At 33.2% G+C, this 14,569-nt stretch overlaps 1 protein-coding gene across 1 annotated transcript; it reads left to right on the top strand.

Annotated features, from left to right (window-relative positions):
• Window positions 1–3,197: 3,197 nt before the first annotated feature.
• LOC25491291 (SCF E3 ubiquitin ligase complex F-box protein pof2) lies at window positions 3,198–4,076 on the top strand. Its single transcript, XM_024782574.1, has one exon. The coding sequence runs from the start codon at window positions 3,198–3,200 to the stop codon at window positions 4,074–4,076; it is 879 nt and encodes a 292-aa protein (XP_024638342.1).
• Window positions 4,077–14,569: the final 10,493 nt, after the last annotated feature.

Raw genomic sequence — 14,569 nt, 5'->3', positions numbered from 1 at the left:
TATAAATAGGGGTAATAGTTATTTGGTCCTTGAATGTTTAATAAGTAATCACAATAGTCTCTCAATGTATTAAAATTTTAAGATAGTTTCTGATTTTTCATTTTATTAGTCAAAATAATCCGTGCAATGATATTGAAGGACTAATGACAATATTAACGAAGTATTTTAATGTCAAGGACTATTTTGACTAACGAAGTACACAATAAGAAACTATTTTGAAATTTTGATACATTGAGTGTCTATTATGGCTACTCCTTACACATTCAAGGGCCAAAATGACCATTACCCTTTATAAATAAAACACAATTTTGAAATAGGGGTAATAGTTATTTGGTCCTTGAATGTTTAATGAGTAGTCACAATAGTCTCTCAATATATTAAAATTTTAATATAGTTTCTGATTTTTCACTTTATTAGTCAAAATAATCCGTGCAATGATATTGAAGGACTAATGACAATATTAACGAAGTATTTTAATGTCAAGGACTATTTTGACTAATGAAGTACACAATAAGAAACTATTTTGAAATTTTGATACATTGAGTGTCTATTATGGCTACTCCTTACACATTCAAGGGCCAAAATGACCATTACCCTTTATAAATAAAACACAATATTTATTTTTATTTTTAATATATATAGTTTACATTATTGTTTCTTTGAAATTTTAGCCCCACATGTACCAAATATCTAGATCCGCCTTTAGGGATGACAATGGGTATCCAATGGGTAGGGTACTATAGTGCCCATCTCCATACCCACATTTGTAAGAAATGCCCATACCCGTGCCCGTACCTTCGTGGGCAACAACTTTAGGGCCCTTCCCCATACCCTATGGGTACCTAAGTGCCCATACCCGCACCCATTACCCGCACTTTAGTTATGAAAAAGGAATAAAAACATTACAATTGAAATAAAACTATGACCCAATAAAAAAACATCTAAAATATCCCTAAACAATTGTACATCGGCAAGATGAAGTTGTTATTGTATTAAGTAGTTTTTTTATTTAGGTTTGAGTTTAGCCTTAAATAGCTAAATTAAATAATTAATTATACACCAAAAATAAATAATTATTTAAAATATTATATAAATATGTATATGCGGGGTTGCGGGGCTAGGTAGTATAGTACCCTTACCCGTGCCCATACCCATAACAATTTGTGGGTATTATCCGGACTCGTGTCCACATGAAAGCGGGGTTTTACCCTACCCATTATGGGTATTTTTTGCAGGTATCCATTGGGTCTGGGTCCAATTGCCATCCCTATCCGCCGTTGATCCCAATTATATTCTAAGGGTCCGTTTGGTTTAACGGATGGGAGGGGAGGGGAAAGATTTTAACGGAGGGAGGGAGATGAGATATTTTAATTAAATATATGTTTGGTTCAAAAGAGGGGATGTGAGTGATTTTAATTAAATATGTTTGATTCACAAAGGAAGAGAGGGATTTTAAAATTAATTTACTGTTTTACCCTTAAACTTAATAAAATAAGGATAATAAACTAACGAAACAATAACGATGTAATCAACAACACGATGAAATAATGGATTACTCAGTTTACGTTAGAGGAAAGCAGCGGTTGCCGGTTGGCGACAACAAAGTAGCGGTAGCGTTGGAAGAGTGGTTTTTAAGGGTAACAAATAAGAGTGATGGATAACCTAATAATAAAAGTTGTTACAAAGATAATACTAACCTAATAATAATAAATGTTGTTACAAAGATAATATTGAGATTTTAAATTAATTTAAGGATAATTTCCACAGTGCAACAAAATTCGAAAGATAGCAATTTCAACGGTGGACAATAAGATTGAACACTCGGATTAGTCTCTTCTTTTTTTGATAGTGGCCGGGGTTTGAACTACGGACCTTGCATATTTTATGCATTGTCCCAATGAACTGAGTTAAGCTCACGAGGACTCGGATTAGACCCCGTTTGGATTGGCTTATTTTGAGCTTATATGGGCTTATCTACTCCCATAAGCTTTTTTAAAGGTGTTTGGGTAAATAAATAAAAATAGATTATCATAGTTTCATAAGCTGCTTATGCCATATTTTAATAAGCCTAAATTTTCAGCTTACCCTCCGGCTTAACAAGGAGCTTATGAATTTATGTAACCTCTTTCGATTCTCTCTGAATCCACTTTTTCAAAACATATATTTTAATTTTTTTGTTTTTGTTTTTAGAAACAAACATATATTTTAATTATAATGTTAGTTATCTTTGGCGTGCATGAGTAATAAAATTGATATATACTTATCTTACCAAAGTAACACATGTAACTAAGATTTTTTTTTTTTGAAGGAAGATTTTTATTATTTTTTTGTTACGTAACAAAATGAAACTGAATAAATAAAACAAACTTAACTTGTGTTTTTTTGGTAACAAATTGTACACTATTATCTTTGATTTTTGTGGTTTGATTCTTTGATTTTTTTTGTTAAATTAAAAATATTTAAAATTTTGATAATTGCTTATGTAATGTCAGATCCAAACACTTCAATTTATGTAAGTACTTTTTAGTGTACATATCCAAACATAAATAGCTTATCAAGTATAAGAGCTTATGATGTAAGCTCTATTGTTATAAGCCCTAATGCCATAAGCATCTATATAAGCTGTTTATCCAAACAGGGCCTTAGTCTTTTCTTGCATTAGATACCAATTATTTTTTCTAATTTTATTATTATTTTTTTTTTAAATTCCTATCCGTTTTCTCTTGGGCTTTTTGCCCCTTTTATTCTTAAAAAATATATAGAATATCAAGATTTGATGTAACCTTTTTATTCCAATTTTTTTCTTAATTTAAATTCTCATTTCCAATATTACTCTTTTTGACTAATAAATAATCGAATGTAATCCTTACATCAATCTAAATTCAAGTCAAAACTAATCCTAATCCAAATTTGAATTACAGATATAGTAAAACCTTTTTGATTTGATTTTTTTTGTTGATAATTTTTGATTTGATTTATTCATTGATATGTTCATTAATATGATTTGATTTGCCATCTCATGTCATTGTGATAGGCAAATTTATAGGAATCTGTTTTAGTTTAGGATCTAAAATTTCACCATCATCATAAATATCACTTAAATCTGTTTTCTTTTATTTTTTGAATAGCATATCTATTACTACATCGTTTAATCTCTCCAACCAACCCTCGTTGACCTCACACACTTTTCTGGTGATATGGACGCACTTCTCTGCCAAATCTCTCGTTTCCCATTGAAACTTACATCGTTTAATCTCTCCAACCAACACGCCATTCCCACCAAAGGGTTGCAAGCTTTCTCTCAAAAGATTACAACTTTGACCTCTCTCACATGTTCCAACATCGCTCATCTCCATACCAATGACTTCTTCCTCATTGCTGACTGTTTCCCTTTGCTTGAAGAACTCAACCTCGGTAACCCCACATATATCGAGGATGCTAGTAACTACCCTAATGGAGTCGAGGCTCTTTTATCGAAACTTTTAAATCTCCGCAAGATTAATCTCTCTTTTCATCGCCACATAAACAACCGATCACTTTTTCGCTTGTTCAGGAACTGTAAACTTCTCGAAGAGGTCATCATATCCAAGTCTTATTCGATAACCTACGCAAGCATTGCTTTTGCTATTTGCGAGAGACCAACATTGAGGTATTTATCCTTTTCTATGACTCCCACAATGGAATACGGTGAAACATACCTTACCTCACATTTCAATGGAATACGGTATTTGTCGTCTTTGAATATCTCGGATGAGCTGCTGTACTCTATTGCAATGAAAAGTCTTCCTTTGAAGAGGCTTGTGCTTGGACATTGCACCGGCTATAGTTATGATGGAATCCGATGTTTGTTATCCAAGTTGCATTTGGATATTCAAAATGCTAAGGTTGTGAATAATTACAATATTGACTACCTTTCTTTTCTTCTTAGTAATTTGGAGTCTATAAACCTTAGTCATGGTAGGAATCTCAGTGAATTAAGCTTATTGACACTTGTTAGGAGGTGTCCTTTGCTCAATGAGATCTATATTGGAAAACACAAGTATTGGAGAAATGGGTTTAGGTTTAGAGAACTATAGTCCTTTATTGTATTTTGTTGTAAACCCTCAAATGAAAATGAAGCGTCTCCATTTGGCCAACAATTCATCGTTGAATGATGAAACCATAAAATTGTTTGCTTCAATCTGCCCAAATTTGCAGCTACTTGATCTTGGAGATTGTCGTTGCATATCTAAAGGTATCGTTGAAGTTTTAAGATGTTCTAAAATTACACAATTGAACTTAACTTCTTGTCCAAAGTTCCTAAATTGGAGGTGTTGAACTTGTCGAAGACAAAAATTAAGGATGTACATGATCTCAAAGAGTTGCTCTGGACTACTGCAATTGGATTTAGAAAAATGTTATAATATCACAGAGAAAGGAGTGAAGCAAGTAGTAGAAAAATGCACACGCCTGAAAGAGATAAGTTTGCGACATTATGTCAATGTGGCCGTTGATGTTGATTTATGGAATGTGATGGTATTGTCAAGGCCATTGTTGAGAAAGATCAAGACTCCCCCTGGTTTTTATCCTAGTGATAGCAAGTGGAAACCCTTATTGAATCATGGGTGCTTTCTTTGTTAGCATTTTGAAAAGTACTAAAGCAATTATATGTAATTTTATCTTTATCATTACAAGATTGCAATCTTTATATTTCTCTAATTTTAATTTTCATTTGTGTGATAAATATTAAATTATGACATCTGTATGAGTAAAAATCCCATCTATTGCTTTTTTCCTTCTTTTTTTAATCAATAATCCCTCATTCAGGTTTTGAGGTTAATTATTAGGTATTCTATCTTGCAGTAGTAAGAACCTTGTTTTGCAGAGAGCTTTCTTGTGGTAAAAGAAGTGCAAGCTGTGTGTTTATCTTTGTCTATGGCTGTGTATAGAATGTTACAGCGTATTAGTAATGAGAATATATAGTATAGGTATAGTCAGAAATGGATACTATAGAGTATTCCTTATGCTACATCTCCTTGAAATTTTTTGAATTAAATTTAGAATAAAGAAAGCAGGAATCGATAAAGGTGACTCATTCTGACTTGCAATGGAAGTCTAATATAGGAAGCGATATGTGCACCAGTGGACGTTCAAGAGGCAGTCGCACGATCAGGCATGAGTTCCCGAAAGTTGCCATTGTATACTCCCGTGGGTCGGAAGGCGGCTCGCACGAGAGTCCCTGATGCGGGCCGGTACTGTTCGGAATTTTTGCACAAACTAGTCAACATTTTCCCATTCTTTTTGCAATTAAAACATTTCTAAATGTAAAGTCACTTAATGCTTGATTGTCATGTCCATTTTTAAGTGCTTGTAATCTATTTGGCAAAAATAAATCAACACCTAATTGTTTGAAGTACAGATTCTCCAATTTTCACAACATGTTTAATCAAAGAATTCATCTCTAAATCTTCTGCTTCAAAACAGAGGGAACTGTTCTTATGAGCTTACTTCAGTTGGTAAGGACAATGCATAACATATGCAAGGTCGGGGGTTCAAACCCCGCCACCCCAAAAAATAGAGGGAACTCGAAGCTTTATGCTACTAGTACTAGTAGGGTATGAGAAAATATTCAGAACATGTCTCTTTTTGGCTAGCTGAAAGACTTCCAAACACCAATTCAAAATCTAACTAGCGTACCCAGACAGAGGTCATGCTCAAATTTGTGCTGCGGACCATATCAAATAGATCAAAATCACTTCAACATTCTTAACATATGCTATTATGAAACATGTTAGCATTATCCTTTGTTAATTGTTTGTTAACACACAATTAACACCGAATAAAACTTCATATCAAACATAAAAGATAATAAATAAGAGTTAAACACATTTTATCCTTAAAAAAAAAAAAAACAGTTAAACACATTTTTTTAGTTTTTATCATTTATTTGACAACAAGAGAGAGATAAGTTTAATAATTAAGACAAAAAAATTTAGGAATCAATTTGATATGGAGTGACATAATTCAGGGATTGATTCGACAATGTAATAATTTGTAATGACTTTCATTTAAAAAAAAGTAAAAAAAAATCAAATTTTTTGATCAATTTCGCCCCTGAATACATGACTTTTGAGTTGACAATGCACATCAGCGCTTAACGTCACACGTGAGCACTTAACATCACCCGTCATCACTGTTACCGTGAGATTTAACGGAGGGACGAAATTAAACGACATTTGTATAATTTAGAGACATTTTAAATATTCTCAATAAATTGAGGACGAAATTGACCGATGCATTCAAATTGAAAGACAAAAAAGCCTATTCACTCACTTCCAATTCTCGTAATGTTTTTCGCTCTCTTTATAACTTGCATCCTACTAATTTAAATTTTAAATCAAATCAATTGTAATCCTTAAATCAATCTTTCAAATCAAATCTACATAAATAATGTTTTATTTAGCTTGCTCCGGTACGGTTGATAATACTTTGATTTATTATTATATTTGTCAAAAAAAAAAAAAAAAAAACTTTGATTTATTATAGTAGGCAAAATTTATAGGAATTATAGGAATCAGTTTTAGTTTATAAGAATCTAAAAATCGGATCTTCATCAAAAATATATTTTAGAAGCTATTTCTTAGAACATTTTGTTGTGTTTTCTTTTCTCTCTATATATATATATACTCGCATATATTTTAGGTTATTCACATTACCGCTGAGTTTCATGTTCTTGACCTACCGGCTACAGAAAAAAACAATGGCAACAGGAGAGGAAGTGTATTTACCAGATGAGTGTTGGGAAAGTATATTCAAAATATACCTCATGTACAAAGAAGGTGATGAGATATCTTCAAGGAACAAAGAATTTCATCCTCATGTACAAATGAACAGATAACTTGAAAGTAGTTGGCTACTCTGATTCAGACTACACTGGTTGCATTGATATCAAAAAATCAACATCGGGTTATGTTTTTATGCTAGCTAGTGGAGGTGTATCATGGAGAAGTGCAAGCAGATCTTGACTGCTATTTCCACTATGGAATCTGAGTTTGCTACCTCGCATGGTGTGTGGTTGAAGAGTTTCATATATGGGCTTAGAGTTGTTGACTCCATTTCGAGGCCATTAAAGATGTATTGTGACTACTCTTGATGCAGTTTTTATGGTTAAGAACAACAAAATTGGAAGTCGAAGTAAACACATCAACATTAAATACTTAGATATAAGAGAACGTGTTAAAGAAAATAAAGTGGTCATTGAACACGTTGGCACAGAGTTGATGATTGTTGATCCTCTAATTAAAGACATGCCATCAAAGAATTTTAAGGATCATGTAGTACGGATGGGACTTGGTTCCACGATTAAATTTTCATTAAACTTTTGTTATTTTGATGAAACTCTTATTCAATTTGAATGTTTTTCTCATTTTGTTATGTGCACATATTTATTTATTTTTAAGAAAATTCACTTCATCTAGACCAGAAATAAACATGTGGTTATTTCATTAAGTTGGGGATTGATATTGAGAGACCGGACATATTGTAATACATGGAAGGTATTACTCATAATAAGAGGACATATCGCCATGATTCCTATGTTTAGTTTCTTGTTATGATTGATTATCCGTTAGATGGACCAAGTGGGAAAATGTTAGTTTTTTTCCTCTTCCATGTGAGCCAATTTTTTAGTCAAAAATGAGTTGTTGTGGATTGCTATTCTTAGGGAAAAAACTTGTTGAGTTGGTCCACTCCTTTTCCCACTTATCCCATAATCTGATGCACGTTCCTATAGTAATTGAATAGTGCTAAAGATTAACCCTCAAAGTGTTACACGTTTCTAGACTTTGTGATGGGCAAGACTCTATAAAAGCAAAATGTATTATGTTTTATGTTCACTGAACCTACTCTTCTCTCTGTAGAAAACTATACCATCGAGTTTGAGTGACCACTTAGAATAGTGAAACAAATCGGTTGTAGCAGCGACAACAAACTCTTTTCTCACATAGCAATGGCTGGAGGTTAGTGTTATGAATTTGCTTCCGCTTACCGGTTTAAATGTGTTGTTTATGTTGTGTTAATGTCTTACCATGCCAACGAGAATTCTTATATTTCTTATTGTGTTCGCTGTGAAATTATGTTGTTTGATATTGATTCGAGAAAGTTGTTGACTAACTATTTTTTCTATTCTGAATTGAGTGATGAGTTAGGTTTAATTTAGTCAAGAACAGAATAAAATCAAATGATAAAATGTATTAGTAGCCTTAGCCCTTAATATTGTTGAATCCTCATTAGTTAAAATGTATTAGAAAATCATTTTATTTGAATTACATGACTATGTGCTTTATTTTAGAACTTATTGTGTTTGGTTTCATTGGTCTGAACGGAAGTTGCTTGTCATAATATTTGAGGGATGATTCTTGTAGGTTCCTTTTTATTATCTATCTATTGGCAAAATTTGGTATGATTTCATCATGCTTTTTCTTCTTTGTTATCTCTGCAGTCCACAAAAGTTGAATCTATGAACTCAATATAGAAAAGCATCATATGTAGTAATGTACAAGACAAAAGAATCACTTTTTGTACCAAACAAAAAAAAAGCATCACTTTGGTGTAATTTGTATAGTCAAAGTTCTAATTAATGATTCTTGTTGAAGATGATTAAATATGATTATTTGGGTCTCAATCTTGTTTATATTATTGTAGTCACGGCTGGTTCAATTTTTTTTTATGCGCTAGACTAATTAATAAAGTTGTGACGTTTTAATTATTAAAATATCTTTCTTCTTTCATTTTTCGTTGTAAAAGATTTATTTGTAATCAAGGTTCTTTAAAAATGCATTTTTAATAGAATAAATCAAAAAGAGTTAAAAAATTATATCTATATAATCTAACACTACTAAGTAAACATAATATTTACTTTGGGGCCACCCCCTAATTGTAGTATGTTATTCTAGGTTTTTTATTATATATTTTATGAACTGAATTGAAATTTATGACTCTTTTGACATGATGACGGGGGTTAAAAATCGATTGGAAGACATTTGAAGGTGCCAAAGGGAGATAAAGATGTGAATGCAACTATGGTTTCTCATGCTGTTTGGAGTTTTATTTGGCTATTTGACTTTTTAAGCCTTTTTTTTGTTGTGTGCTTTTTATTGTGTAAATCAAACTCCTAGTACTTCCCTCTATTACTTTTTACAAAAACAATTAGCTTTTATGATATTAATCATTCAAGTTGAAATCATATCTCATGATAAATAAATTGTATAATGCCATTGAAGCAAATAAAATACTTCTATATGTGTTTCTCCTTGAAATTACCTTGTGCTAATATTTCTATTAACTTAGAACTGAAAACATCATTTTTGTTTAGCAACAAAAAAAAAAGCTTTTTGAGTTCTAAATTATGCATGGAAAGCATGACCAGTTTTACAAGTTGTTGATGATGAATTCAATATAGTTTTACCCAAAGAACTCATGCGTTGCACATTCATAAATGTCTTCATGGAACCATGTAAGAAAAACACATTTAAATTATGATTGTTCATATAAAAAAATTGGGAATGTGGATTTATGGAGTATTTCATGGAACCACAGCACAATGCAAAAAAATGCCTCAAAAGTGAATATTACAGATCACCTTAACATATGACTGATGATGCCTACCTAACAAGCAAAAGTCTTTCTAGGGTGCATGCTTCGAATAGACTAGTCAAATTCAATACTTTCACTAAATGTGGTTGGTTCATTGAGCTAAGAAATTATTAAGCCATTACATTTGTTGATCATTCTCATCTTAACAATAACATCTGCTTCCTTATTTAGCTTCTTAAAAAAAAAAACAATAACTTTTGGTTCCAACCAGAGAACACTTCCCCTTGATGGATTGCGAGAACATATTATGAGTGTACAAATCAGCTGCCTTTATTTATTTTTCTTTATAAAAAATCATTATAAAAAGTTTCACAAAATAAAATAAAGGAGAAAATTAAACAAATGAATGTTTTAGAGGGGTGCAACCTCATTCAAGTTTACCATATATTTCATCTGAAGATTACATCAAGAAAAAAATCCCATCTTCAAGATAAGGTCTTTTTGAGTTGTACGGTTCATAAAAACTAACTTTTTTCTTTCTTAGATATTATTTATTCACTGAACTTCATTGTAATTGATTCAATCAAATAAAATCTTTGTTATGTGAACCAAATAAGCTATCCGTGACTCATACGGGCTAGCTTTAATGAGTAGCGTGCTACTTATGACCGAGCTAAAAAACCTAAAACAATTCAAGCTAAACTTTTAAGACTATTACTTTTTCCACCTATGACATTCTCACGTGCCCAATCTATTTTACCAAATTGCGCATGGGGTTCTGAGATTCTAGAATCTGAAACAAATTTTGCCTTATGTTTCGGGTGGAAAATGAGTTTTTAACCAATTCGGATTCTAAAATCCGAGAACCCAATATAACATGGCCCATTTTTTGTATTTTCTTTCATATTATAAAATTTGAACATTCAATGAATTCACGAAAAACTGATTTGGATTATATAATCTGGATTATATCAACATAAAGACCAATCTATTTGTAATAGGGATTCTCAGTTTAAGAACTATACTAACCATCATAACTCCACTCTTTGTGTTTCAAGTCATTGTTAGTTGTTTCCGTCGTGTCCCAATCGAAAAACCAATTTTTAGGATATTTGCAGAAAATTAGGAAAAACAATTCAAGGATCAAGACTTCCCTAAAAAGGACTTCTTCTGGGACTCCACCCATTAAAATCCAAAATTATATTGTTTAGACCAATTTTAATTTTAATTTTTAATTTTGGTGGTATTTATATATATTTTTTAATTTTACTTGACTTGTTTTTATCATTTTTTATTTTGTTTTTTTATTGTTTTTAAAAACAAAATTCGAGAGAGGTTTTAAAGCTCAAAAGTCTTGTATCTGGATCAACGGGTCAGCCCATACAAGATAGCCCATTATAATAGATTAGGTATTGTTGACTCAGCAGCAGAAACTATATATATAATTGAAGCTGTAGAAATCGGGAATTCACACAACCTCGTTCTACAACCAAACCCTAACACCAGAATGACAGCACCCGCAGTACAGTTATCAGATGAGTGCTGGGCTAATGTCATCGAATTCCTCATCGACGATGACGACAACAACTCCTTGAAGGTTCTCTCCCTCATCTCAAAGCAGTTACTCTCCCTAACCAACTGTCACAAATTCTCTCTTTCAATCTCAAACCAAACCCTACCTTACCTCCCACGTCTCTTCCAGCGTTTCCCCAATATCGCCTGCCTTAACCTCACACGCTTCCGCGGTAACCTCAACCACCTCAACCGGCTTCTCCTCCTAATCTCCACTTTCCGATTGCACCTCAAATTGCTCAACCTATCCAACCAATCCACTTTTCCAGCAAAGGGATTGCGAGCTTTGTCCAAAGAGATTAAGATTACAATGTTTACCCCTCTCACTTGTTCCAACTTTGACCACTCTCTCCATAAAAACGACCTAGTTGTTAGCCACGACTACAATGACTTCCCTCCCTTGAAGAGGTTGACCTACAACACTCCTTAGATTAGGCGTGTCCCCATGTGTTCGACACCAACACGACACTGACACATATAATAACGTATAATTAAACTGAATTATGTGATTTTCTCAATTTATTAGCGGTGTCGGCGTGTAAGTGCTCGGTGTCCTTGCTTCATTGATTGAAACTAGTTTTTTTCTTTGAAAATGCCAACTTAGTATTTGATTATTACTCTATGCACCATAATTTCCTAGTAATCTTGTATGGTAAGATTTTTATATAAGGTGCAATATAATGCAATTAGTTATGTGTTATACAAAGTTATAAATTACATTGTTTTTCTTTGCTTTCCCTTGAATTGTATCATCTGGATTTGATTATTGTGTCATACTTATTGCAACCTTCACTGCCAACATAGGTTTTGCACAGTTGCTGCAGCACACTGTTCTATGCTGTTACTACCTTAGTTCATATCAACTTTCAATTTTTATGTTATTTCTTTTTGGACAAAACTTGACAATAACCTTAAACTAATTGATTGACTGCTGGATTACGTAGATAAGTGTGGATGTGGTGGTCTTCTTTGGTTGATATTGCATAGATAACAATTATTAGTCTAACTTGATTTATATTTTGTTTGATTCAGCCTTCGGGCTGTAATATTGGCTTTGGTTTAAGGTCGATATTATTCTACAAATTAAAATAGACACTTGAGAAAATAATCTATGATGGTTATTCATGCCCATTGGTGTATGAATCTTATTATGTATGCATGATTAGAAGCAAGGTAATCAAAATCGGACCGACCCCTGAGTTAGTGTGCTCACTGATTTAAAATTTGGATCAGGGATCGGACCAAAACAACATTGTTAAATTTTTTATTTTATCTTTTAAAAAGTTAAAGAATGTGATCCACCTGCTAGAATTGGCCCAATTGTCTGTTTCCACTGGTTTGCTCGGTTATACAATTTTCTTGCTGGTTTTTATGGTTCCCAAGTCAACTGGCCAGAGTGGTCTTTCTTTCCTTGATTAGAAGCTAGGAGTGTGCTTGAATGGTTGTGGAATCTGAAAAGTTTTATGGTCGATTTGAAACTCCATAGATCTGTTGTTCTTTAACTTCTTTTTGCTTAGTGCTGCTGAGGTTTGTTTGATGTGGTACTGTAGTTCAACATTGTGCATGTTGTGTTTTCTGCTGTTTAGTCTTGGTTTTTGGTGGTTTTATGCTATCTTTCGTTTTAGAGTATTGCTTGGGACTGTTTGTTTCATTCTGTTAAGTGTGTAGCATGCTTCGGTTTCTGCTCCTGGTTTTGCTCCTTGCTACAGTTTTGTTTTTAAGGCTTTACTCTTGTGTTTAGGCTAGGGGGTTGGGTATTTCAACTGGTTTGAGTTATGGGTTAATGAGTTGAAGGTACATGGATCAAGTCTCGACAAGGAGAAAAAACAATTTTTTTTTTTTAAGCAAAATGAAAACAATATTAAAATAAAAAGAAAGATACAAAAGATTGGGGGACATGAGATCTGACCCAGGTACAATTTATACGGAAATACATCGTGAAAAACCATACCAAGTGGACCAGTCCGAATCTATTCAAACAAAAATTCACCAGTCATGGGCGCAACCCAGCGAACCCGTTTACGGGCACAAAACCAAGCTACAAAAAATAAGACGAGGGAACTTCTCCCACAAACAGTTAAGATTAAAAAATGGCGAACCACCAACATGGTATCAAAATTCTAAGTGCCAACAGCTCCCTGAACAAGCAGCAAGCATAAAGCTCTTTCGAGCGTGTTGAAACCTGCAGAACTCAACAGATTTGAAAACATTAGAGAATCGAAGGACCAACAGACCACCAAACACAACAGTTTCCAAGAGACGCGTAAGAACTCAGATTGAGGGATGAGTCCAATACGTTAGTAACCAGACCCTTTCGGGTTAAACGAACCAACAACCCATTACGGGTATATGAAACCAACAACAGCAAACAAACAGGCCAATAATCTGAAACCCCACCCAATCTCTGATCTGAACGAAAAGAGTAACACAAACACAAACACGATAACAAAAAAACGCCAAACTAAAAGCCAGCAACCCACAATAACGAACATCACGTCAGCGGCGGTGAATCCGACAGAACAACAACCGGCCACCGAGCAAACAAACCAAAACAAAGAGACCACTGTACCTCCCTCAACCATGGCAAAGCAGCGGCAACCGTCGGAAAAGGGGATGCAGCAATCAGACCCACAGATAACAAAACGACAGAGAGAGACGAACCCCAAAACGAATGCGATCTGCAAACCAAACTCTTGTGAAAAATCCAGAGAGAAGGCAGAGGAAAAAAGCTAGAGAGAGGAATTCCAGGAGAAAAAACAAACATAACAATTAACATATTAAAAAAAAAAAGTCTTGTGTTAGGCTCATCATGGAGCTGTAGTTTTTGTGCGTTGGCGGCATTTTTAGTTAGTTTGTTTGATATATTCACTATTTGTGAAAGGATGATCTTAGATTCTGTGGATGAATGAAAAAAGCTTGCAAACATGCATAGAAAATAAAGTAGAAGCATGAAAAAAAAATGAAAAATTTTATTCACCAATCTAGGTTGTTACATGTGATACACTCGCTATATATAGAAGCTATATGATTGCAAACTAGATTTAGTTGTCATTCTAACAAACTGTCTAACCAATTCACTGCAAGTTAGTTACACTACTAGTACATTACTTGTTATGCAAGTAAACTATTTTACCTTCTAATTTTCACTATTAACACTAATACCTAAATGTGAAGTGGAATATTTAACTTAGTGGTGCACATAAGATTAGTTATCGCGTATAATTGGAAGAAACACCACATTGAAAATTAAACGTGACACTTTTTTTTAAAATTTTTTTTTGTTTAGAATCAAGTAACCCTCGTTTTGAGATTAAATATTATTTTTAAATAACTCATTCATTGTAGAACATAGTAAGTATATAATGTCATTAAAATGAATAAAAATACTTCCAAATGTGTTTTTCCTTCTTGAAATTACTTTGTG

This window comes from Medicago truncatula, chromosome 4, assembly GCF_003473485.1.
Source record: "Medicago truncatula cultivar Jemalong A17 chromosome 4, MtrunA17r5.0-ANR, whole genome shotgun sequence".
Taxonomy (NCBI): Eukaryota; Viridiplantae; Streptophyta; class Magnoliopsida; order Fabales; family Fabaceae; genus Medicago; species Medicago truncatula.
This window is presented reverse-complemented; position numbering and strand designations above follow the sequence as displayed.

Bases quoted from the DNA above. Each gene is read 5' to 3' on its own strand.
- LOC25491291 (XM_024782574.1), top strand. From the start codon at position 3,198: ATGGACGCACTTCTCTGCCAAATCTCTCGTTTCCCATTGAAACTTACA.